We start from the raw sequence: 26,402 nt of genomic DNA, 5'->3' as shown, positions 1-26,402 counted from the left end.
TTTCCTTAACATAAAAGAAAGAAGGTGAGAACACAGCAATAGCATTATTGTCGGTGCAAAACTGTGAGATAGATAATAATTTACGAGATATTTTCGGAACTACAAGAACATTAGTAAATAATAAGGAGGAAGAGGAGGAAGGGATTGAAAAAGAACCAGTGTGAGTGATTTGGAGAGCGGAGCCGTCACCTATGACGAGATCATCGGGGCCGTCATAGGCTTGATGAAGGGAGAGGGTTTGAAGGTCGTCAGTGATGTGGTGAGAGGCACCACTGTCGACAGTCCAAGAGCGGGGTCCTTGGGTGGTATTATAAGAGGCCGTGTGGGCTTGAGGCGTGAGTCCTCTGGGTTTGCGAGTAGGAAATACGAAGGTGGGGTATTTGGATTGTAGGTCGGGACAATCAGAAGCAACATGACCGACGGTGCACAGTATTGACACCGACCCTTAAAGGGGCGAGAGGTGGCATTTTGGGCGGGTGTGTTTGTGGACTTCGGGGTATAAGTGTTGGTATAATTGTTGGTACGAGGTTGATAATTGGGACGATTATTATAGCGAGAGGTAGCGGCATGGGCAGACGGGTTGAAAACAGGAGAGGGTTGTTCGTTTTTGAGACGGAGTTCTTGTTGAATGAGTTTCTCGTGTAAGGCTTCAAAGGTAATAGGGGTATCACGGGCTCAAACAACATCAATAACGGATCGATATTTGGTTGGGTTTAAACCATTAAGAACTTTGGCAGTGATATCGTCGATGTCCATAGGATGTTGAAGTTGGGCTAAGTCATCGGTACACGACTTGATAGCGGTCATGTAATCAGTAATTGTCATATTGTCGGTGTGGGAGATGTTGTCTAGACGATCTTTAATCTGCAGACGATGTCCACGAGACGAATTGGCGAAGGTTTTGATGAGGGTATTCCACGCATCAGCGGAGGTTGGATCATTGGCGATAAGTGCTGCAATTGGGGGAGCAAGGGTACCGGCAAGAGCACCTAAAATTAGTTGATCTTGACGATACCAAGTGGTGTAGGCGGGGTTGGCTTTGGTTGTGGATTCGGTGGCTGGGGCAACGGGTTCAACAGTGACGGTTTTGGGTGGGGCCGGGTTGGTTCCATCAAGAAAGGAGAATAACGCAAGGCCGTTGAGAATAACACGAACTTGGAATCTCCATTGACGGAAGGTGACGGAGTCTTTGAGTTGAATGCAATTGGCAAAGGTGACAACAGTGAATGGGTGATTGGGTTGGTCGGGATTGACGATTTGAAGTTGGTTGGCCATGGATATCGTGGTCGATTCGAGAAAGGGACGTGAACAACAAGCAGGAAAAAAATTTGATTGATCGTGAGGATCGTATTAGCTCGATACCATGTAAATGATTGATGTATTATTGAATAATAAACTAGGTTTACAATGTTACAATATATAGAAGAGTTAGAGGCAGAGGAAGCATGGACTACGTAACTACTGCTAACCTAATGCACATATATTCTAGGAGATTTACAAGGAAAGGATAACATAAAAGTAGGAACAATATTAACAATATTTACTAGCTTTGACTTATCTAAGATATAGTCTCAATACAAAGGACATACAAAGAATGCAACAACTTCATTTAATAGGGCGTTTTCAGGATGTGATCAACGGAATACGTAAATAAATTAATAAAATTGCAGAAGGGGGAGTTCAAGTTTTTGACTATGGGAAATCCATTTCAAACACAAAAATTTCTTATTTGAATGAGTAAATAAATATACAATGCACAAATTGTAAATATAAAAGAATTGAATACAAAAGTCGATTTGTTTACCAAATATTCTGACATTAAGGTAAGGTTACTTAAAAAGTACGAAAGTGAATTCAATCTTTGGACATACTACAGAATGTTAGACATCTTTCTTATGCATCATTTGAGAACTATACGTAAGAACAAAAGCCTTCAAAGACTCGAGGTACGGAAGCTTGGGATAATGTTGCTATCGAACCAATGGCAATTAACTTGGCATAAACTAGGCAATTGCTCAGGGTAATGTGATTATGTGGACGTATATGCACATGTAACAAACACGACGCATTATAAGGGAGAATGTTGATATCACGTAACAAGACCAAAATTGTGTAACATGCACGAACATTAGATCAAATCCACTGGTTATGGAGGATCCTGAGAATATCAGGTGTGTTTTTGCTCCTTTGTTCAAACAAGAAATGCACAATTATATCGTAATCCATACATTATATCAATGCCGTTGATGTTCCAACCTTCATAAATCATATATAGACAAGCGAAGTCAGATGTAGAACGTCTTCATCTCGGTAGAAAAAAAAAACGGCTTTGTGGCAACAAATAACAATTACGCTTTGAACAACTTGAATCACAAAGTAAGAAGTTAACAGTTTGGCAAGCCAAATTGTCTTTCATCATATTCTAAAATCAAAGAATAATAGTAAGTCGTTTGCAAAAAGAAAATCCTCAATTATTTCATCAAACTACAATATTTTCTAGTAATCTTTATTTGAAACCTTGGATCGAGTAGTCTATAAGTCTAACTAAGTGATGAAGCTTACAGTTCAACACCTCTACGATTCCTAGTGGCTTCTAAAAATCCATCAGCTATTGAAAATTACAAAACTGTTGCCCAATCCGAGAACAAACCAAAGGGAACCTCACTATTCGTTGTGATTTTTGGTTGCGAAAGCTATATAATTTACACTTGTATCATCAGATAGCAGCCATTTTCCAGACAATGGATTGTATACAAACCCGGCCATCTCTTCAACCTGGCATGAGCAAGCATAGCAGCAACTAAGGCAGAGATCACTTGGCATAAACATACTGAAACTAATTTAATAATGACTCTCCATCCCATTTTTATTGTTACCATATGTGATTGTTGTGGTAAAGTGATGACCGCTATTTCACACAAATGTACAATAGCTTACAACTTTTTAAAAAAAGATGATGTGAAAATGTTATTCTCTGTGGAAATTAAAAAGAGATTTGTTTTGAGAAATCATATAAACAAATTTTATGCTGTATCTATGCATACATTTGGAGAAATTAATTGTGTAAGTGGACAGCAATTAACTATGAAAGTCAAATGGGACAATAAAAAAGTAATTTTTTTTATCATTTCACTTACATTGACTGAAGCATGTCGAAGGATTAATACAAGTTCCTCAGGAGTAATAAACTTTGACCATTCATATGTACCTTTTGGAAGCTACAGAGTACCGCAAAGTTAGGCCACAGTACAAACGAGAGGAGCAAAATAAAAATAAAAATAAAAATATCAAAATACAGCATTAGCTTACCAGGCTAACAGTTTAGAGACTATATCTGAAACAGTTAACAATAACAGGAGAAGTGGAGAACTTCATAATCAATACGAAGTATTTATTTTCAGTTCCTTGGCTTATACTCCCTCCGTCCCGGTCATTTGTTGTCCTTTGGTTTTGGCACAAAGACCAAGGAAAGGGAAGGGGACCAATTACTAAATGACAAGTGGAATAAATTGAGTGTGAATGATCAAATTACTCATCAAATTCATTCTTAAAATAGAAAGGACAACAAATGAACGAGACACCCCAAAATAGAAAAGGACAACAAATGACCGGGACAGAGGGAGTAAAACATTAGTGCAACAATGAGACAGCTTAATATTACACTTTAAACTTTGTTCCGTTTTTTCATATGGATATCATCTCTCTCTATATGTACAAAAAATTAATACGAAACAGAATATCAATGTAAGAATTATCGTATGTAGTACTCATATATGCTACTCGAACTCGGGTGTAGAGGTGGCAATCGGGTCATTCGGGTCGGTTACGGGTCGGGTCAGAGCGGGTCAGGGCATATCCGGTCCGGGTTCGGGTCGGTTCAGTTCATGTCGGGTCATTTTCGGGTTGGGTCATCAACGGGTGGCAAGTCGGGTCGTTGGTGGGTCAGTGTTGGGCCAGGTTATCAGCATATATTTTATCTTATATATTTAGTTTTAGATGGTAATTTTATGTTTAAACAATAGGTAGGTGTTTTAGTTGTGTTTTTAAATGAAAATAATTAAGATGAATGTCAATTTGGTGTTATTTAAACCATTATTAAGCTAGTTTATTATCGGGTCGAGAAAATATCGGGTCACGGGTCGGTCGGGTTTGGGTTGGAAAAAATAAGCTTGTTATTGGTTATCGGGTCGGGCCGGTTTCAGTTCACCCAATTTTCGGGTTGTATCGGGTCGGGTTTCGGACGGGTCAGGTCCGGTTCCTCGGGTCGGGTCAGCTTGTGCCAGCTCTACTCGGGTGGGTGTCTAACTCGACATGACTCAATTCTATACACGTAGAATGTTTTTGGATAGTAAAAGTAGAAGGAAAGGGAGGGAAGGGTACGGGGGGGATTTTGATTAGGCTTGAGGGAGGGAAAATGGATCCTCCCCAATTCCCTCCCCCTCCATTTTCCCTCCTACACCATTTTTTTATCCAAACAAGGGATTTTATATCCGTTCCTCCCCCTCTAAAACCCTTCATCCAAACAACCAATTAGAGACTAAAATAAGGACATTCCCTCCCCTCCAAATGTGGAAGGAAAGGGAGGGAAGGGAAAGGGAGGGAGAATGGAGTGGTCATTTTCCCTCCAAATCTTTCCTTTCTTGGAGGGGAAATAAATTGTTTTAGAGAAGGGACCCTCCCCTCCAAATCCCTTCATCCCCATTCTGCTATCTAAACAAAGGATCTCTCATCCATATCTTTCCCTCCAAATCCCCCCATCCAAACACACCCAAGGCCTTCTTTGGATACCCAATAGGAGGGCAAGGGAGGGGAGGGGGAATGGTGGAGGTGATTTTCCCTCCAAATCTTTCCTTTGTTGGGGAAATAATTTGCCTTGTAGGAGGTAAATGGAGGCATCCATTTTCCTATCCCTTCAAATCCCTATACCTTTTGCTAACCAAACAATGGATTTCTCATCCCTCCAATTCCCTCCCCTCCCTTTCCCTCCAAATCCTTCCATCCAAACACACCTAAATGTTTTTTTTTTCTTCGTGTCAAATGAGCCACAAGAACAATACTACATTGGGGTAGGGGTTTCAAACATGGGACCAATTCTCCGTTATACTTCCATCATTATACTATTTGTTTCATACATAGCATCTTCCTCTACTATTATTGCATGGACCTCCCTTTTTGGCTCTTTTAGAGAGAAATACAAAAGTGGCAAGGGTTGGGTACAGATTCCATGCCCATATCTTTGAGCGTCATGTTGGACACAATACAGCCTTGAAAGTGAAGGGTCAGTAACATAGTTTATGATATACTTTCCAAAGAATCAGCCAAATATATAAGTTGACTGACTGACATTACTGTAATAGGATACAAGATAAGTTAACATCATACCCAGTGAAGAATGTATTCAGCTATTAAGATGGTAGCAGCATAAGCTCTCATAGTCCGATTAATAGTAGAAATCACAGTTGCTCCATTAGCAGCAGTTAATGCTGCCAGGGATTTGCAAAACTCAGCGGGATCAGCCACGTGCTCTATCACCTTCAGCGAAAAGAAAAAAAAAATTAGCCAGATAGGACTCAGATTTATTTCAAGATAGATTTCATCAAGCAAAAATGATTCAATATTCTAGTTTTATCTCTTCACCAATTTTTTGTTTCAAAGGTACTCGTGAAATATGCAAAATGCATAGACCAAGCAAACAGCTAATCACAAATAGGGGTCGAGTCAGTTCCGGTACGGGTCGTTTCGAATATGTTAGCATTCGGGTTTGATTGGGTTGGGTAGGGTTATTTCAGGTTCAGGTGTGCTATTATCGAATGATCGAGGGTAAAGATCAGTTCAAGGCAACCAATATTCAGATGGGAACGGGTCCATTCGGATTAAATATTCGCGTTTATTTATTTGGGCACGAGTTGTAGCAGGTCTACTTAATCATATAGCATGCACAATGTAGTTTCACGATTAAATCTAGTTAATTCAGCTTACCAGGAAAACTATTAGTATTACTAGACTCCTGTGATGCTCAGACTCTTCACCTGACCCTGAGGATCCGGTGGACAGGATCCGGACACGGATCCGGACATGGATCAGATCCTTCTATGAGAAATCGGTGTGAGAGTGTTGTTTTTAACCTCTATTTTGTACAGCAGCCCTATATCAAGAGTGATCTTGACATAAACTTTAATGCTGTAATAAAGTCTTCATTCATGTTAAACATGAAAAAACTACTTTTCCTTTCTTTTCTTTGACTTTTTTAACTAATAATCAATTTATTTTCATAAAAATAAAACATTAGCCGAGTCCAAATTCAAATTAGGATCCTTGTATCCGAGTCCTTGTTTTTGAGATTTCAAGGATCGGACCCTTAGATCCGTGTCCGTGTTGGATCCTGGTATCCGAGTCCGAGCATCACAGCTAGACTCTAGTCAATCAAATTATAGAGTACATCCAATGAACAAAAAATTGACCTCAAAGTTCAGAATAATAGTGCAAGGCAGTCAATTTAATATACAAAAATCAGCTTCATCCTTGTACCCTTTTACACTACATAATACTATCAACCCCATAATGCATCTTCAATGGAAAATGAATCTTCACAACCAATATTACATTTATTAGTCCAATTGCACATTAAAAACAACACAATCTAAATGCATCAAAAGCTTCCATTTATGAAAAGGGGTTTGGAGTGTCAGATACAGGCCACGTTACTCCTGTGTTAAAGACACATAGAGGCCCTTTATAGATGACCATATTGAGTGTTTACCGACTGCTACTTCATAACATAAAAAGTGCAAGCAGTTTGGTGAAACTTTTAGCGTTGTTCCGTTGTTCGCCAAGCACAAATTGGCTGGCATTCAACATGGTAACATATTGCTTGGACAAAATTGTTTCCTTTTGTGACTATAAGAAACAAGACAGACTAAAGATTACTCCATATATTATTCAGGAGGACACCTAAAAACACGTAGTGACAATTCATGTTAAAAATGTCAGGTTATATTTTACCTTCCCGTGAGGTCCTTAAGGTCTTACATGAAGGTAGTAGATAAGCAGGAAAGAAAGGGGGGAAAGGAATTTAATTTGGTGACTACGAGTGTGTTTGGATACCATTTTAGGAGGGAAAGGGAGGGGAGGAGGAGTGAGGGGAGGGAAGGGAGAGAGAAAATAAATTATGGTTGTTTGGATAACAAAAATGATGAGAGGGAGATGGAAGGGGAGAAAGGAGAGAGATGATAGAATGGATGGAGGATGTTCATGCAATGAGAGTCAAAAGAAGGTTTTCCTTCCAAATCTTGCCAATGATGGAAAGATTTTAGTTTGGTCTCAATAAGGGAAATTAAATCCTCCCATTTCCCTCCCATTCCATTTCCCTCCTTCCATATATTGTAACCAAACAAAGGAAATTGAACCCTTCCTTTTCCCTCCCCTCCCTCTCCCTCCAATTCCCTCAATCCAAAGTCCAAACACACCCTAAAAGTGAGGGAAATATAGTGCCGCGTTATCGTAAAAAGTTTTTACGCTCCAATTTCCTTCATAAACGAATAAAACACACTTATGGACTCTGGTATCAGTATATCGCAAGAGATTAAACATCTTGAATAGACATAAATCATAAACCACCTAACAAAAAAAAAACCAGTTTAGCGACTCATTTTGCCCTATTACATAATTCAAAAGAAGATTAATGAGTCTTAGCTCCATTAGAAATAGAAACTAGGTATCAAAATATAAAAACATAAAATTTAAAACATATTCAGAAAGTAAAAGTGATAAGTACAAAACTAGGTGTCGTAAAAAGCTAGAATTAACCTACCAAATTAACAATTTATAAGCCAAACTATACTCTAGACTACTCTAAATGATAAAGTAATATAGCGCAAGTAAGGGTCGGTCCCAAGAGAAGGTCTTTTAAGCTAAAAACTTGAAATATAAACTATTGACTACTAATGACAAAGCTATAGACAAACAATGGTTATTCACAATGGCAAACAATAGAGAGACATGAAAAGGGGGGTTTTTGAGTTGATTGGTAACATGGAACAAAGTCAAATTTGCAATCTTGGTCTAACAAGCAATACAACAAACACTTGGTGAGTGAGATGATTCAATAATTAAAAGAAACTTGGTGCAATTCTTCCTTTGTAACCAACAATGGTAAAGTTTAACTCTTTAACAACTCTCCTCTTAATTTCTACCCAATACTTTCAAGTCAAGATGATAACATACACAAATTAAACCATCTATGTATATTCTTCAAGTTTAACCAACAATTCATTAAACCATGAGTGCAAGTTAAGCATGAGCACTAAAGATATGCCAAGACAAGAAGCTAGGATCAATTCTCACAAGATTAAACCATACAAATGAGAAAAGACATGAAATTTCCTACTTATTGCATGAATCCTTTAAACCAAATCAACATACAACAAGCTTGCTCCAAACAATCCTAGATAGATTAAACCATTTCTCTAGAATTTGCACTAATTGGGTAAACAAGATGCAAGAGTGATCAATTCTAACATTTATCTACTCAACATAGGAATTAAGCATAAGGAAAGATCATTAGATAAATAAGAGGAGATTAAAAGAGTCTTACAATACCAAAGTTGGAGACTTTGGATGAATTACACCAAGAAGGGAAGGATTTAGCCTTCCATAGTCTTCAAAACCCAAAGAAATAAAGAAAGATTACAACTTTGCATCAAAATATTCTTCTAAATTACTACAAGCTTAAACCCTTAAGAATGAGATTAGATGAGATGATATGATGGTAGGTGAATGTTTTAGGTCTTCAAACTCTCGGGTATTTATAGGCCTTCACGAAAACCTAGAAAGATTTCCACTTAAGAAGCCCACAAAGGAGATTAGAAAAACCCGTAAAGGTAGCCATAGCAGTGCGCAAGCATTGTTCATGCTCAAGGCAATTTTGCGACTGCGACTTCTGTTTGCGCAGAGCGCATGCTCGTAATTCTGGACCTCTATTTTCCACGAGCTAGACCTCTTCAATTGCCTTCATTTCTTCTAGTCTTCGTTCCTACTTCTCCCAACTGGTTTCCGGGTTACAAGTGATCCTCTTGTGCCTTGTCTTGACCTTTGAAAGGTGCTCTATTGCCGCTCGGGTCCCATGCATAAGGATTGAGTGCTCAACCGAGTAAAAATGCACAAGTTACCACCATATAACCAATTGCTAGGAAAAGTGTACCAAAAGACCCATATTAAAAGACGCGAGGGTGATAAAATCACCCTCTTAGACCGACACAATACAATGCTATCAAACTCCCCCACACTTAGACTTTTGCTAGTCCCGAGCAAAACCCGAACAAGCAAATCGTAAAGTCTACAAGAGGGTGTAGGAGCGAATGATCTCTCTTCCCTTTCCTCTTCCTTCTTATACCTCCCTCAAAACACAACCACCAATTAAAAAGAAAAAGAACTTGACTCAAATTTGACACCACTCTTCACTCACTCCCCCGCCTTATTTCTCCCTCAAACATGGACATGACACACTACCAACGCCGACTCATCACGCAACTCCACCCTTCTTATATCACCAAAGTAGAAGTGGTCACTCTTGCCTTATCCCAAGGCAATAGCAAAGTGACCTAAACAATCCTCCAACTCATTCATCTTCCCCTTATATCACCCCCTTATCACTCCAAGCAAAGCAAGTCATGCTACTAAGTTGGCCAAACACCAACAAAGATCAACAACTTACTAGCCAACATGAAAAACCACCAGTTTGAAGTAAAATTTTGTGACACAAAAAGAAATTAAATCCTAAAGCTAGCCTCCTTCCAAGACCATCCTTATCACTCCCTTCTTGTCCCTCCATCTTTTTGGTGTTGCATTTTTCAATTTTTCGATTTTTTTTTTTTTTTTTGAAAATCCTCATTTCCCCAAGGTGCCCTTTTTCTGTTTTCACCTTAGCTTTTTCCTTTCCTCTCATCGGTGGCTCGCAACTCGATTCTTAATTTTGCCCGGAATGCCCTTTCGGGTTTTCATTCCGTCCTCGGCCACCTTTTCCAATCTTGCCTAGGTGCCCACCCTTGTGGGTTTTCACCTAGCCGGAATTTTCAATTTTTTTTTTTTTTTTTTTTTTTTTTTTTTTTTTCATTTGCATTTGCATTTGCATTAACTTGAAAGACAATTTACATATGTTACAATTTCTCACTCCCCCACACTTAAATCTCATATTGTCCTCAATGTGAGGGAGTGCCAACTTCTTCAAACTTTTAGTTGGAGGGGCCCGAGCCTTCGCCTTGCTCATATGCCCCCCGGTTCATTCTTCTTCTTTCTCTTCTTTCTCTTTCTTGTTGGGCCCTTATGTAGGCCGTATTGACTTGAGCTTCATTGATGGTGGGGTGATAGGTTGGTTCATTTTGATGAAGAGTCATGCCGAAAAGACCTTGAATAAGGCCAAAGGAGTCTTCATGGGTTCGAGCGTCATAGTAAGAGTCCTCAAGGTATTGGTGGTGCCTTTCGTTTTGCATCCCAAATTGTTGACTCACTTCTTCACGCCACTTTTTTTGCTCTTGCCACATGGCTTGATTTTCCGCCCAAGCCTTGGCACTTTGTTGTTGCCATGCAAGAGACTCCTCTTGCCTCTTGGCAATCTCTTCAAGAATTTTCCTTTGGGCCAATTCGGCCTCATCTCCTAACCTTTTATGTTCTTCAAAAGATTTTCGAAATTGATCAAAACTCTCCAATCTTGGCGCTTGTTGTTGTTGCCAAGAATGGGAGCTCTCAACCCTCCCACTAATTGCTTCCAACGTCCCCCGGGTTTCCTCGAAGTACTTAAACATTTGGTGTTGCCATGGTGGTAAAGGTGGACTTGAGGAACCCCCGGCCTCAAACATAGGAGTGTCTTGAGGCGGTTGGGAGGATGAAGGAATGTGTGGGGTCTCATGGAAGCCCCCCTCAATTATCTCAATCTCTCTTTCTTCTTCTTGTTGGGGATCACGGGAAAATTCAACGGCTCTCCTCTTCCTCATTTTTGGTGGGGGTGAGTTGGGGAGATTGGCCTCGGCGGGACAAAAGAAGTCCCGGGCTCGCGGTCCACTCGGGAGGGGGCCATTCAAAGGTAATTTCATGTATTGTACACCCCCCTCCCCCAACCAATGACAACTCCATGGAACCGTATCCAATGGAAGAATCATGTGAGTCTCTACCAACCCCGCTTCATTGTAAAGGTGATTCCCCCACACTTGAGGTTGTTCTTCCGGAATATCCCCAACCAAACTAGCCACAAAAAGGGTGACCAAACCTCCACAATTGATGCTACCCTTCTTCTCACGTTGCTTAGATGCACCGACCACAAAAAGCCTTGCCCAATCCGGCACCCCCTCTCCCTCGGGCAACATCGCCCACATACACTCACGGACCCCATCATTGAGTTTGGTAGGTTCCCCCATCGTAAAGAAAAAGCATGAAATCAACCGTGTAAGAATCCGGATGGGGGGGTTTGTGATTGAGGAGATCTTGTCATTGTTTGTCCGAGGTGTTTTCCTCGTGAGGGGAAACCAAGTATCGTCCAAGGCCGTACCCGGTAGGTTTAAGGAGGAGGGTGGTTTGGTGATTCTCAAAATTTCCCTCACCCTCTCAAGGGTTATGGTATGCCAAGTTTTGTTCAACCTAAAGCTCACCCGCTCATTCCCTCTTTCCCCCGTGAGTTGGATGGTTGAGAGGAATTCTAAGGTGTAGGCGGGGTATGTACGAGGTTGAAGGTTAATGTACCTCTCTAACCCCCCACCTTGGTGAGGAAGGCAAGGGTGTGGTCAAAGATACCCAAATCCCTCAAGGTTTCCGGGTGAAGGAATTTGGAAATCGGTAGGGGCTTACTCTCAAGGAACTTAAAGTAAGTCTTAAGGTTGTTTGGTAACCCTTCATCCCCCTTAAAAGGTTTGGGTGGTGCATTGGGTGGAGGTTGGTTTGAGGATTCACCCTTCTTCTTAGACTTCCCTTTGCCAAGACCAAAAACCATCTTGTTCTCTTTTAAAATTGTAAAAACAACCACTTAAAAACAACCAAAAATCTGAAATTTTTTCTAAGGGGCAATTCAACAAACACCTTGTGTGCACTAGCACAATCTTGTGTAGCTAAGGTAATTTTGTTGAATATTTGCCTTCCCTAACAGAAAATGATTGCCAACAATCCCCAAATAACAAGTACAAGCAAGAATCCAACTCAACTACACAAGGGAAATCGAATTGAATAAATTGAAGATAAAGAAAGTGAAGAAAGTTGTTATACCTTCCCGGAAATCCTCAATCTCGCTTGAATACTGAAGAATGTTGCATAAAAACCCCTTTATAACCCAGAAATCCACTTGAACAAGCTTCAAATCAACCCGGAAAAATTCTAGGGTTTGGGAAATTGGGGGATTTTTGTCAGAAAATGGGAGGTTGGATGGTGTTTTTGATTCCAAGGACGAATTTGGTGAAGAAATTGGTGATGAGATGTAGGTTTGTTGTTGATATGGAGTGATTTGGTTGGATTTGGAGTGAATGAGAGGATGAATGTTCGGGTTTTGTCGAAAACACTTTGGTAAGAAATGAGGGTTGAACACGGGATAAGAAAGGATAAAGAACCGAGATTACAGACCTGCGAAGGCTGCGCAATCACTGTTCATGCATGCGCAAAATTGCGCACCTGCGCAAGCCCTATGCGCAGGCTGCGCATACCTTCGCAGTTTCGTGTTCAGCTCTTTTAATTGTGAAAACTCAAATTTAGCTCATTTTTTTCTTCTTTTACCCTTGATCTCTTCTTCAAAGCTTCTTCCAATCATTTTTTCTATTAAACCCGACTCTCATCTCCTCTTGGGCACGCCTTCCAAGAGGGTTCTTGCAAATCACTACATCACTTAACAAACCTCAAGTGCCTTTTTACATGTCAAATGCAAATGGAATGAATTTAAATGAAATTGCGGAATTAAATTGCGGAATTTAAACTAGGCTAGGAAAGCAATTAAATTGGGATAGAATATTTACAAATTTGCCGTTATTTAACGTCGATGGCTCGACTTAGTCAATGTTGGAGAATCAATCTTTGTAAATTGGATCTTCTAAAAGAAGATCCTCTTCGCCTTGTAGCTCGATTCCTTTGTAGTAATTCTTCAACCTTTGCCCATTTACCTTTATCACTTTTCCCGAGGTCGGGTCTTCCACCTCCACCACTCCGTGTGGAAAGACCTTCTTGACTTTGTAAGGTCCATACCACTTTGACCTTAGCTTGCCGGGAAAATTCTTGAGGCGACTTTGAAAAACCAACACATCTTCTCCCTCTTTGAAAACCCTTCTTGTGACCATCTTGTCATGCCAAGACCGAGCCTTTTCCTTGTAGATGCTAGCATTGTCATAGGCATTGTGCGTAAGCTCTTCCAATTCTTGGATTTGAAGCTTCCGGTGCAATCCCGCCTCATCGACATTTTGATTAAAAGCTTTGATCACCCAATAGGCTTTGTGCTCCACTTCTACGGGAAGGTGGCATCCCTTCCCATAAATTAGCCTATATGGGGACATGTCGATTGGGGTCTTATAAGCCGTTCTATAAGCCCAAAGAGCATCTTCAAGCCTCTTGCTCCAATCCTTTCGGTCGGGATTGACCGTTCTTTCCAAGATGTGTTTAACCTCCCGGTTAGAGACTTCCGCTTGGCCATTTGTTTGGGGGTGATATGCCGTAGAAACTTTATGAAGCACACCATATTTTTGAAGCAAGGTTGAGATCACCTTGTTGCAAAAATGAGTCCCTCTATCACTCACAATGGCTTTTGGGAAGCCGAACCTTGAAAATATATTGCTTTTGACAAATGCTTGCACCGTCTTTGCATCATCACATTTCGTGGGAATGGCTTCCACCCACTTAGACACGTAATCGACCGCCAAGAGGATGTAGATGTATCCATAGGAATTAGGGAATGGCCCCATGAAGTCTATTCCCCAAACATCAAAAATTTCCAAGTAAAGCATCGGTTGTTGGGGCATTTCGTTCCTACGTGATATGTTGCCAAAACGTTGGCATCTATCACAAGTAGTAATGAAAATATGAGCATCTTTAAACAACTTGGGCCAATAGAACCCGCACTCAAGGATTTTACGTGACGTTCTATGAGGCCCAAAGTGACCCCCACAAGCGTACTCATGGCAATGCTTTAGGATGGATGGGATTTCTACATTCGGTACACAACGTCGGATGACTTGGTCTTGGCACATTTTCCATAAATATGGCTCATCCCATATATAGAATCTAGAATCGGACTTGATCTTGTTCCTTTGACTAGATGAAAGTGAGGTGGGAAACTTCTTGGTGACCATGTAATTGACAAGGTTGGCATACCAAGGCTCAACGGCCTTCATGGAATAAAGAGATTCATGTGGTAAGCTACCGTCAACTACTCCCATAGTCTTCACGAGATCTTCATTGATGTGAAGCCTACTCAAATGGTCGGCCACCACATTAGCACTCTCTTGCTTGTCCTTGATCTCTATGTCAAACTCGCTCAACAAAAGCACCCATCTCATGAGCCTTGCCTTGGTGTCTTTCTTGTCTACAAGTTGCCTTATAGAATTGTGATCGGTATAGATGATGACCTTTGCACCCAAGAGATAAGCCCGGAATTTTTCAATGGCATACACCACTGCTAAAAATTCCTTTTCCGTGACGGTGTAGTTCCGTTGAGCATCATTCAAGAGTGAAGAAGCATATTGGATCACATATGAAGCTTTGTCATCTTTTTGTCCCAATACGGCTCCAATGGCAAAATCGCTTGCATCGGTCATGATCTCAAAAGGCCGATCCCACTTGGGTGCTTGAATGATTGGGGCCGATATAAGTCTCTCCTTCAACAAGTCAAATGCTTCCCTACAATGATCATCAAACACGAACTCCACATCCTTGTGCAAAAGTTTGCACAAGGGGTTAGCTATTTTGGAGAAATCCTTAATAAACCTTCGATAAAAACCCACGTGTCCTAAGAACGACCTCACGTCTCGAGTATTAGATGGATACGGTAAGGTTTTAATCACATCCACCTTTGCTATATCCACCTCAATCCCTCTTTTCGACACTATGTGTCCTAACACGATTCCGCTACTCACCAATAAGTGACACTTTTCAGAATTTAAAACGAGGTGAGAGTCTATGCACCGTGATAGGACCATAGCGAGATGGTCTAGACACGAGTCAAATGAGTCCCCATGGATGGTGAAGTCATCCATGAAGACTTCCAAAATGCGCTCCACATAGTTCGAGAAAATGCTCATCATGCATCGTTGGAAAGTGCCGGGGGCATTGCACAATCCAAAGGGCATGCGGCGGTAAGCATAAGTACCAAATGGGCAAGTGAAGGTTGTTTTGGATTGATCCTCCGGGTGAATGGGGATTTGAAAATACCCGGAATACCCATCCAAAAAACAATAGTACTCTTTCCCACCTAACCTCTCTAGCATTTGATCTAGAAAGGGTAGGGGGAAATGGTCCTTCCAAGTGACTTGGTTGAGGCGGCGATAATCAATACACACCCTCCATCCCGTTTGTAAACGGATGGAGATCAATGCCCCTTGAGTGTTTTTGACTACCGTCCCTCCCTTCTTTGGCACAACTTGAGTAGGACTTACCCATTGGGAGTCACTAATTGGAAAGATAATACCCATTTGGAGAAGTTTGATAACTTCTTCCTTGACAACTTCCATCATAGGTGGATAAAGCCTCCGTTGTGGTTGCTTGGGACGGGTTTGCATCCTTTTCCAATCGAATTTTGTGCATGCAAGTGCTTGGGCTTATCCCCTTGATATCCGCGATGCTCCATCCAAATGCTTCTTTGTACTTATGCAAAACATCCACCAATCTCCTCTCTTGATCACCCTCAAGTTGGTTTGAAATTATGAGGGGTAGAGTGTTATTTGCCCCAAGAAAGACATATTTCAAATGGTCAGGGAGTGGTTTGAGATTGGGGGTGGGTGGCTTAATGATGGATGGAAGGGGCCTTTCAAGGGAGGCCTCTAAGGACAGAAAATGGGACGGGTTGTCATAAGAGTAGGAAGAAAAACATGATTCGGATGAGTGGGAATTGCGCAGTCGCGCATGATAGGTCGCGCAGTCGCGCAGATTGCGCAGTCGCGCATGGGCTCGACATTTCCTCTTCAATTTCTTTCACTTCTTTTTCTTCCTTTGATTCTTCTAGTGGTTCTTCCTTTTCCAATGCTTCTATACTTTCCTGCACATCATGAGACAACAAAAACCGCAAACCTTCCTTCTCGACATTGTTAGTGAGGGCCACCTCAAGTGGGTCCCTATGACTAATTTGGTAAACTCGATTTGCCAAATGTTCAATTTTGTCAAGAAAGTAGCAACAACTCAAATCATCGGTCTTTTTCATCGTCTCATACACATTATATTTAAAAACTTTCCCTTCAAATTCCATGGTCAAAGTTCCATCATACATGTCAAGCTTGGTTTTAGAGGTTCTCATGAAAGGCCTCCCTAGCAAAAGGGGTGTAGCCTTAGAGTCCGGTTCCATATCCAAAACATAAAAATCGGCCGGAAACATGAATTTATCAACTTCTACCAACACATCCTCTACAAGGCCCTTGGGGTGAATTGTGGAACGGTCCGCCAATTGGATCACAACATTAGTCCTAGACAAGGGAGGCAATTCTAAGGTCTCATAAATGGAATAAGGCATGACATTAATAGAGGACCCCGAGTCTAGCATAGCTCTAGCAAAATCTTTGCCTCCAATTGAGCACGGTATAGTTAGCATGCCCGAATCATCGCACTTTTTGGGAAGATTTTGTTTGAAAATGGCCGAGACATGCCTACTAACCGTGACTCTTTCTACTCCTTTCCTTGGCTTCCGTTTAGGGGTGCAAAGTTCTTTGAGGAACTTTGCATACCTAGGAACGGTGTTAATGATAGTAAAAAGAGGGATATTGACCTCACATTTCCTAAAAGTCTCATAAAGATCGGTGTCTTTATCAAACTTCTTGGGACTTGTGAGGGCACTAGGAAATGGTACCTCCGGTTCATATTCCTTTTCAATCTCTTGGAGTGAATCCGTTGTGTCGGTGCTTCTTTCCTTTCCTTTGCCAATGCTCAAAGGACTCCTCTCTTTTTCCTCATTAGCTTTTGAAGATGATCCTTTCCCTTGTTTAACCAGAAGTTCTTCTTCAATTTGATCTTCAACCTCAATAACTCTTTCTTGTGACTTGCCCCTTCTCTTCTTCTTGGGGGGGGGGGGGGGATTCTAAAGTTCTCCCCTTTCTCAATGTCATAGCACTAGCATTCTCTCTAGGAGGAAATGTAGTGGAGGGAATAGAAGTTGAGGTCCTTTGATTTTTCTTGGCAAGTTCTTGGGCAATTTGGCCAAGTTGGACTTCTAGGTTGGCAACCTTGGCATCACTAACATTCTTATCGTCATCAATCTTGTCAAGCCTCTTGTTTGTTTTGACTTGCTCTTGCAAAATGTTTTTAAGCAAGTCTTGAACACTTGGTTCCTTTTGAGAATTGTTGTTACCTTGATTGCCAAATTGGGATGATTGACCTTGGCTTTGGTTTCTACCTTGGTTGTTGAAATTCTCATTCCTATTTCCTTGAGAGTTTGAGCCTTGACCTTGTCGGGAATTTTGGTCCCTCAAGTGGTTGAATTGACCATTCACAAAACTCTTTGAGGTGTCACCACCCCAAACAAGTCTAGGATTGTCTCTACTCCCAATATTGTAATTGTTGCCACTAGGGTCATAATTGTAGTATCCTCCTCCGGAAGGATTCCTAGCATTGTAATTCCCATACCCCATTGCACTTACGTTCTCCACTCCAATTCCTTCTTCAATCATGATGGGACAATTTTCCTCTAAATGAGGACCTTGACAATAGTTGCATTCCACTTTATTCCCCCTTCCCCCATCCTTGTTTGGATTGTTCACTATCATATTCTTCACTAAGTGAGTCAAATCATTCACACTTTGCTCAAGGTTTTGATTGGATGAAGAAGAAGAGGTTCCCATTGAAGAAGTATTCCTTGTTCCCCTTTGAGTTCTTCCATAATTCCTCGTAGTAGAAGCAAGTCTCTCAATGATTTCTTTGGCATCCACTATGGAAAAATTTTCCAACCCTCCTCCGGTAGCGGAATTGACCATTCTTTGATCATCTTGGCTTAGCCCTTCATAGAAGTTCACAAGAAGATCGCCATCGCTCAACCCGTGGTAAGGGCATTGAGCTACCAACTTTTTGAACCTCTCCCAATACTCATACATGGTTTCACCATTGAGGTCATGTTCTATGGTAGTAATGGCCTTCTTGGCACGGTTGTGACGGGCATCGGGGTAGTACTTATCAAGAAAAGCCGCCTTCATTTCCTTCCAAGTTGTTATAGATCCCGCATCAAGATAGAAGAGCCAATCTTTGGCCGAATCCAACAAAGAGAAGGGAAAAGCCCGTAATTTGAATTGATCCTCCGTCACCCCATTCGGAATAGCACCTTCACACATCATGTGAAATTCCGAAAGGTGACGGTTTGGGTCATTCCCCGCATGGCCATGGAACTTAGGCAAGTTATATAAAGAAGCCTTTGAGTTCGAAATTTGCATTGGCTCCTAGAGGGGGATAGGTGATACACAAGGGTTGCTCATCATAATTCCTTGCTCGTATCTCCCGGATGGTTCTTGTGTCATTCGCCATAGGGGGATACTCTACTTCAATCGGATTGACTTCAATAGGTTCTTCTAAAGGTTCTTCTAAAGGTGCTTCTTCTACTCTATGTTCTCTTTGTGCTCTTTGGTACCAAGGATTAGTAAATAACCACGAATATGCTCCAAAAGCGTCCTCTTCCACGGGGGTTGATTCACCGTGTTGTGGAGAACTAAACATAAACCTTCGCACTACACACACAAGTTAGAACTTCCACTTACTTGCCCAAAACAAAGAGAAGAGAAATAAAAACTAACATGCAATTTAACAATAAAGCCTTTAGCTATGTTGCCCTTCCCCGGCAACGACGCCAAAATTTGATAAGCACAAAACTAGGTGTCGTAAAAAGCTAGAATTAACCTACCAAATTAACAATTTATAAGCCAAAAAATACTCTAGACTACTCTAAATGATAAAGTAATATAGTGCAAGTAAGGGTCGGTCCCAAGAGAAGGTCTTTTAAGCTAAAAACTTAAAATGTAAACTATTGACTACTAATGACAAAGCTATAGACAAACAATGGTTATTCACAATGGCAAACAATAGAGAGACATGAAAAGGGGGGTTTTTGAGTTGATTGGTAACATGGAACAAAGTCAAATTTGCAATCTTGGTCTAACAAGCAATACAACAAACACTTGGTGAGTGAGATGATTCAATAATTAAAAGAAACTTGGTGCAATTCTTCCTTTATAACCAACAATGGTAAAGTTTAACTCTTTAACAACTCTCCTCTTAATTTCTACCCAATACTTTCAAGTCAAGATGATAACATACACAAATTAAACCATCTATGTATATTCTTCAAGTTTAACCAACAATTCATTAAACCATGAGTGCAAGTTAAGCATGAGCACTAAAGATATGCCAAGACAAGAAGCTAGGATCAATTCTCACAAGATTAAACCATACAAATGAGAAAAGACATGAAATTTCCTACTTATTGCATGAATCCTTTAAACCAAATCAACATACAACAAGCTTGCTCCAAACAATCCTAGATAGATTAAACCATTTCTCTAGAATTTGCACTAATTGGGTAAACAAGATGCAAGAGTGATCAATTCTAACATTTATCTACTCAACATAGGAATTAAGCATAAGGAAAGATCATTAGATAAATAAGAGGAGATTAAAAGAGTCTTACAATACCAAAGTTGGAGACTTTGGATGAATTACACCAAGAAGGGAAGGATTTAGCCTTCCATAGTCTTCAAAACCCAAAGAAATAAAGAAAGATTACAACTTTGCATCAAAATATTCTTCTAAATTACTACAAGCTTAAACCCTTAAGAATGAGATTAGATGAGATGATATGATGGTAGGTGAATGTTTTAGGTCTTCAAACTCTCGGGTATTTATAGGCCTTCACGAAAACCTAGAAATATTTCCACTTAAGAAGCCCACAAAGGAGATTAGAAAAACCCGTAAAGCAGAGCTGCGCAGGCTGCGCAAGCATTGTTCATGCCTGCGCAATTTTGCGCACCTGCGCACCCTGTTTGCGCAGGCTGCGCACAGGCTCGTAATTCTGGACCTCTATTTTCCACGAGCTAGACCTCTTCAATTGCCTTCATTTCTTCTAGTCTTCGTTCCTACTTCTCCCAACTGGTTTCCGGGTTACAAGTGATCCTCTTGTGCCTTGTCTTGACCTTTGAAAGGTGCTCTATTGCCGCTCGGGTCCCATGCATAAGGATTGAGTGCTCAACCGAGTAAAAATGCACAAGTTACCACCATATAACCAATTGCCAATTGTTAGGAAAAGTGTACCAAAAGACCCATATTAAAAGACGCGAGGGTGATAAAATCACCCTCTTAGACCGACACAATACAATGCTATCAAACTCCCCCACACTTAGACTTTTGCTAGTCCCGAGCAAAACCCGGAACAAGCAACCGTAAAGTCTACAAGAGGGTGTAGGAGCGAATGATCTCTCTTCCCTTTCCTCTTCCTTCTTATACCTCCCTCAAAACACAACCACCAATTAAAAAGAAAAAGAACTTGACTCAAATTTGACACCACTCTTCACTCACTCCCCCGCCTTATTTCTCCCTCAAACATGGACATGACACACTACCAACGCCGACTCATCACGCAACTCCACCCTTCTTATATCACCAAAGTAGAAGTGGTCACTCTTGCCTTATCCCAAGGCAATAGCAAAGTGACCTAAACAATCCTCCAACTCATTCATCTTCCCCTTATATCACCCCCTTATCACTCCAAGCAAAGCAAGTCATGCTACTAAGTTGGCCAAACACCAACAAAGATCAACAACTTACTAGCCAACATGAAAAACCACCAGTTTGAAGTAAAATTTTGTGACACAAAAAGAAATTAAATCCTAAAGCTAGCCTCCTTCCAAGACCATCCTTATCACTCCCTTCTTGTCCCTCCATCTTTTTGGTGTTGCATTTTTCAATTTTTCGATTTTTTTTTTTTTGTTTGAAAATCCCTCATTTCCCCAAGGTGCCCTTTCGGGTTTTCACCTTAGCTTTTTCCTTTCCTCTCATCGGTGGCTCGCAACTCGATTCTTCATTTTGCCCGGAATGCCCTTTCGGGTTTTCATTCCGTCCTCGGCCACCTTTTCCAATCTTGCCTAGGTGCCCACCCTTGTGGGTTTTCACCTAGCCGGAATTTTCAATTTTTTTTTTTTTTTTTTTTTTTTTTTTTATCATTTGCATTTGCATTTGCATTAACTTGAAAGACAATTTACATATGTTACAATTTCTCACTCCCCCACACTTAAATCTCATATTGTCCTCAATGTGAGGGAGTGCCAACTTCTTCAAACTTTTAGTTGGAGGGGCCCGAGCCTTCGCCTTGCTCATATGCCCCCCGGTTCATTCTTCTTCTTTCTCTTCTTTCTCTTTCTTGTTGGGCCCTTATGTAGGCCGTATTGACTTGAGCTTCATTGATGGTGGGGTGATAGGTTGGTTCATTTTGATGAAGAGTCATGCCGAAAAGACCTTGAATAAGGCCAAAGGAGTCTTCATGGGTTCGAGCGTCATAGTAAGAGTCCTCAAGGTATTGGTGGTGCCTTTCGTTTTGCATCCCAAATTGTTGACTCACTTCTTCACGCCACTTTTTTTGCTCTTGCCACATGGCTTGATTTTCCGCCCAAGCCTTGGCACTTTGTTGTTGCCATGCAAGAGACTCCTCTTGCCTCTTGGCAATCTCTTCAAGAATTTTCCTTTGGGCCAATTCGGCCTCATCTCCTAACCTTTTATGTTCTTCAAAAGATTTTCGAAATTGATCAAAACTCTCCAATCTTGGCGCTTGTTGTTGTTGCCAAGAATGGGAGCTCTCAACCCTCCCACTAATTGCTTCCAACGTCCCCCGGGTTTCCTCGAAGTACTTAAACATTTGGTGTTGCCATGGTGGTAAAGGTGGACTTGAGGAACCCCCGGCCTCAAACATAGGAGTGTCTTGAGGCGGTTGGGAGGATGAAGGAATGTGTGGGGTCTCATGGAAGCCCCCCTCAATTATCTCAATCTCTCTTTCTTCTTCTTGTTGGGGATCACGGGAAAATTCAACGGCTCTCCTCTTCCTCATTTTTGGTGGGGGTGAGTTGGGGAGATTGGCCTCGGCGGGACAAAAGAAGTCCCGGGCTCGCGGTCCACTCGGGAGGGGGCCATTCAAAGGTAATTTCATGTATTGTACACCCCCTCCCCCAACCAATGACAACTCCATGGAACCGTATCCAATGGAAGAATCATGTGAGTCTCTACCAACCCCGCTTCATTGTAAAGGTGATTCCCCCACACTTGAGGTTGTTCTTCCGGAATATCCCCAACCAAACTAGCCACAAAAAGGGTGACCAAACCTCCACAATTGATGCTACCCTTCTTCTCACGTTGCTTAGATGCACCGACCACAAAAAGCCTTGCCCAATCCGGCACCCCCTCTCCCTCGGGCAACATCGCCCACATACACTCACGGACCCCATCATTGAGTTTGGTAGGTTCCCCCATAGTAAAGAAAAAGCATGAAATCAACCGTGTAAGAATCCGGATGGGGGGGTTTGTGATTGAGGAGATCTTGTCATTGTTTGTCCGAGGTGTTTTCCTCGTGAGGGGAAACCAAGTATCGTCCAAGGCCGTACCCGGTAGGTTTAAGGAGGAGGGTGGTTTGGTGATTCTCAAAATTTCCCTCACCCTCTCAAGGGTTATGGTATGCCAAGTTTTGTTCAACCTAAAGCTCACCCGCTCATTCCCTCTTTCCCCCGTGAGTTGGATGGTTGAGAGGAATTCTAAGGTGTAGGCGGGGTATGTACGAGGTTGAAGGTTAATGTACCTCTCTAACCCCACCTTGGTGAGGAAGGCAAGGGTGTGGTCAAAGATACCCATATCCCTCAAGGTTTCCTGGTGAAGGAATTTGGAAATCGGTAGGGGCTTACTCTCAAGGAACTTAAAGTAAGTCTTAAGGTTGTTTGGTAACCCTTCATCCCCCTTAAAAGGTTTGGGTGGTGCATTGGGTGGAGGTTGGTTTGAGGATTCACCCTTCTTCTTAGACTTCCCTTTGCCAAGACCAAAAACCATCTTGTTCTCTTTTAAAATTGTAAAAACAACCACTTAAAAACAACCAAAAATCTGAAATTTTTTCTAAGGGGCAATTCAACAAACACCTTGTGTGCACTAGCACAATCTTGTGTAGCTAAGGTAATTTTGTTGAATATTTGCCTTCCCTAACAGAAAATGATTGCCAACAATCCCCAAATAACAAGTACAAGCAAGAATCCAACTCAACTACACAAGGGAAATCGAATTGAATAAATTGAAGATAAAGAAAGTGAAGAAAGTTGTTATACCTTCCTGGAAATCCTCAATCTCGCTTGAATACTGAAGAATGTTGCATAAAAACCCCTTTATAACCCAGAAATCCACTTGAACAAGCTTCAAATCAACCCGGAAAAATTCTAGGGTTTGGGAAATTGGGGGATTTTTGTCGAAAAATGGGAGGTTGGATGGTGTTTTTGATTCCAAGGACGAATTTGGTGAAGAAATTGGTGATGAGATGTAGGTTTGTTGTTGATATGGAGTGATTTGGTTGGATTTGGAGTGAATGAGAGGATGAATGTTCGGGTTTTGTCGAAAACACTTTGGTAAGAAATGAGGGTTGAACACGGGATAAGAAAGGATAAAGAACCGAGATTACGGACTGCGAAGGTCGCGCAATCACTTGTTCATGCATGCGCAAAATTGCGCACTACGCAAGCCCTATGCGCAGTTCACGCATACCTTCAGCAGCTTTCGTGTTCACTCTTTTAATTGTGAAAACTCAAATTTAGCTCATTTTTTTCTTCTTTTACCCTTGATCTCTTCTTCAAAGCTTCTTCCAATCATTTTTTCTATTAAACCCGACTCTCATCTCCTCTTGGGCACGCCTTCCAAGAGGGTTCTTGCAAATCACTACATCACTTAACAAACCTCAAGTGCCTTTTTACATGTCAAATGCAAATGGAATGAATTTAAATGAAATTGCGGAATTAAATTGCGGAATTTAAACTAGGCTAGGAAAGCAATTAAATTGGGATAGAATATTTACAAATTTGCCGTTATTTAACGTCGATGGCTCGACTTAGTCAATGTTGGAGAATCAATCTTTGTAAATTGGATCTTCTAAAAGAAGATCCTCTTCGCCTTGTAGCTCGATTCCTTTGTAGTAATTCTTCAACCTTTGCCCATTTACCTTTATCACTTTTCCCGAGGTCGGGTCTTCCACCTCCACCACTCCGTGTGGAAAGACCTTCTTGACTTTGTAAGGTCCATACCACTTTGACCTTAGCTTGCCGGGAAAATTCTTGAGGCGACTTTGAAAAACCAACACATCTTCTCCCTCTTTGAAAACCCTTCTTGTGACCATCTTGTCATGCCAAGACCGAGCCTTTTCCTTGTAGATGCTAGCATTGTCATAGGCATTGTGCGTAAGCTCTTCCAATTCTTGGATTTGAAGCTTCCGGTGCAATCCCGCCTCATCGACATTTTGATTAAAAGCTTTGATCACCCAATAGGCTTTGTGCTCCACTTCTACGGGAAGGTGGCATCCCTTCCCATAAATTAGCCTATATGGGGACATGTCGATTGGGGTCTTATAAGCCGTTCTATAAGCCCAAAGAGCATCTTCAAGCCTCTTGCTCCAATCCTTTCGGTCGGGATTGACCGTTCTTTCCAAGATGTGTTTAACCTCCCGGTTAGAGACTTCCGCTTGGCCATTTGTTTGGGGGTGATATGCCGTAGAAACTTTATGAAGCACACCATATTTTTGAAGCAAGGTTGAGATCACCTTGTTGCAAAAATGAGTCCCTCTATCACTCACAATGGCTTTTGGGAAGCCGAACCTTGAAAATATATTGCTTTTGACAAATGCTTGCACCGTCTTTGCATCATCACATTTCGTGGGAATGGCTTCCACCCACTTAGACACGTAATCGACCGCCAAGAGGATGTAGATGTATCCATAGGAATTAGGGAATGGCCCCATGAAGTCTATTCCCCAAACATCAAAAATTTCCAAGTAAAGCATCGGTTGTTGGGGCATTTCGTTCCTACGTGATATGTTGCCAAAACGTTGGCATCTATCACAAGTAGTAATGAAAATATGAGCATCTTTAAACAACTTGGGCCAATAGAACCCGCACTCAAGGATTTTACGTGACGTTCTATGAGGCCCAAAGTGACCCCCACAAGCGTACTCATGGCAATGCTTTAGGATGGATGGGATTTCTACATTCGGTACACAACGTCGGATGACTTGGTCTTGGCACATTTTCCATAAATATGGCTCATCCCATATATAGAATCTAGAATCGGACTTGATCTTGTTCCTTTGACTAGATGAAAGTGAGGTGGGAAACTTCTTGGTGACCATGTAATTGACAAGGTTGGCATACCAAGGCTCAACGGCCTTCATGGAATAAAGAGATTCATGTGGTAAGCTACCGTCAACTACTCCCATAGTCTTCACGAGATCTTCATTGATGTGAAGCCTACTCAAATGGTCGGCCACCACATTAGCACTCTCTTGCTTGTCCTTGATCTCTATGTCAAACTCGCTCAACAAAAGCACCCATCTCATGAGCCTTGCCTTGGTGTCTTTCTTGTCTACAAGTTGCCTTATAGAATTGTGATCGGTATAGATGATGACCTTTGCACCCAAGAGATAAGCCCGGAATTTTTCAATGGCATACACCACTGCTAAAAATTCCTTTTCCGTGACGGTGTAGTTCCGTTGAGCATCATTCAAGAGTGAAGAAGCATATTGGATCACATATGAAGCTTTGTCATCTTTTTGTCCCAATACGGCTCCAATGGCAAAATCGCTTGCATCGGTCATGATCTCAAAAGGCCGATCCCACTTGGGTGCTTGAATGATTGGGGCCGATATAAGTCTCTCCTTCAACAAGTCAAATGCTTCCCTACAATGATCATCAAACACGAACTCCACATCCTTGTGCAAAAGTTTGCACAAGGGGTTAGCTATTTTGGAGAAATCCTTAATAAACCTTCGATAAAAACCCACGTGTCCTAAGAACGACCTCACGTCTCGAGTATTAGATGGATACGGTAAGGTTTTAATCACATCCACCTTTGCTATATCCACCTCAATCCCTCTTTTCGACACTATGTGTCCTAACACGATTCCGCTACTCACCAATAAGTGACACTTTTCAGAATTTAAAACGAGGTGAGAGTCTATGCACCGTGATAGGACCATAGCGAGATGG

At 41.5% G+C, this 26,402-nt stretch overlaps 1 protein-coding gene across 1 annotated transcript in view; it reads right to left on the bottom strand.

Moving 5' to 3' along the window:
• Positions 1 to 2,364: 2,364 nt before the first annotated feature.
• The window catches only part of LOC141616817 (ubiquinone biosynthesis O-methyltransferase, mitochondrial-like), a 45,371-nt gene continuing 21,333 nt past the window's right edge, over positions 2,365 to 26,402 (bottom strand). The window contains exons 7-9 of the mRNA XM_074433969.1: positions 5,383 to 5,532; positions 3,138 to 3,218; positions 2,365 to 2,775 (exon numbers count right to left, since the gene is read on the bottom strand). Of these exons, the coding sequence (XP_074290070.1) occupies positions 2,665 to 2,775; positions 3,138 to 3,218; positions 5,383 to 5,532 (342 nt within the window). The 3' untranslated portion in view covers positions 2,365 to 2,664. The remainder of the gene's footprint in view (positions 2,776 to 3,137; positions 3,219 to 5,382; positions 5,533 to 26,402) is intronic.

This window comes from Silene latifolia, chromosome X (assembly GCF_048544455.1).
Source record: "Silene latifolia isolate original U9 population chromosome X, ASM4854445v1, whole genome shotgun sequence".
Lineage (NCBI taxonomy): Eukaryota > Viridiplantae > Streptophyta > Magnoliopsida > Caryophyllales > Caryophyllaceae > Silene > Silene latifolia.
The sequence above is the reverse complement of the archived record's forward strand: the minus strand, read 5'-3'. Positions and strand labels throughout refer to the sequence as shown.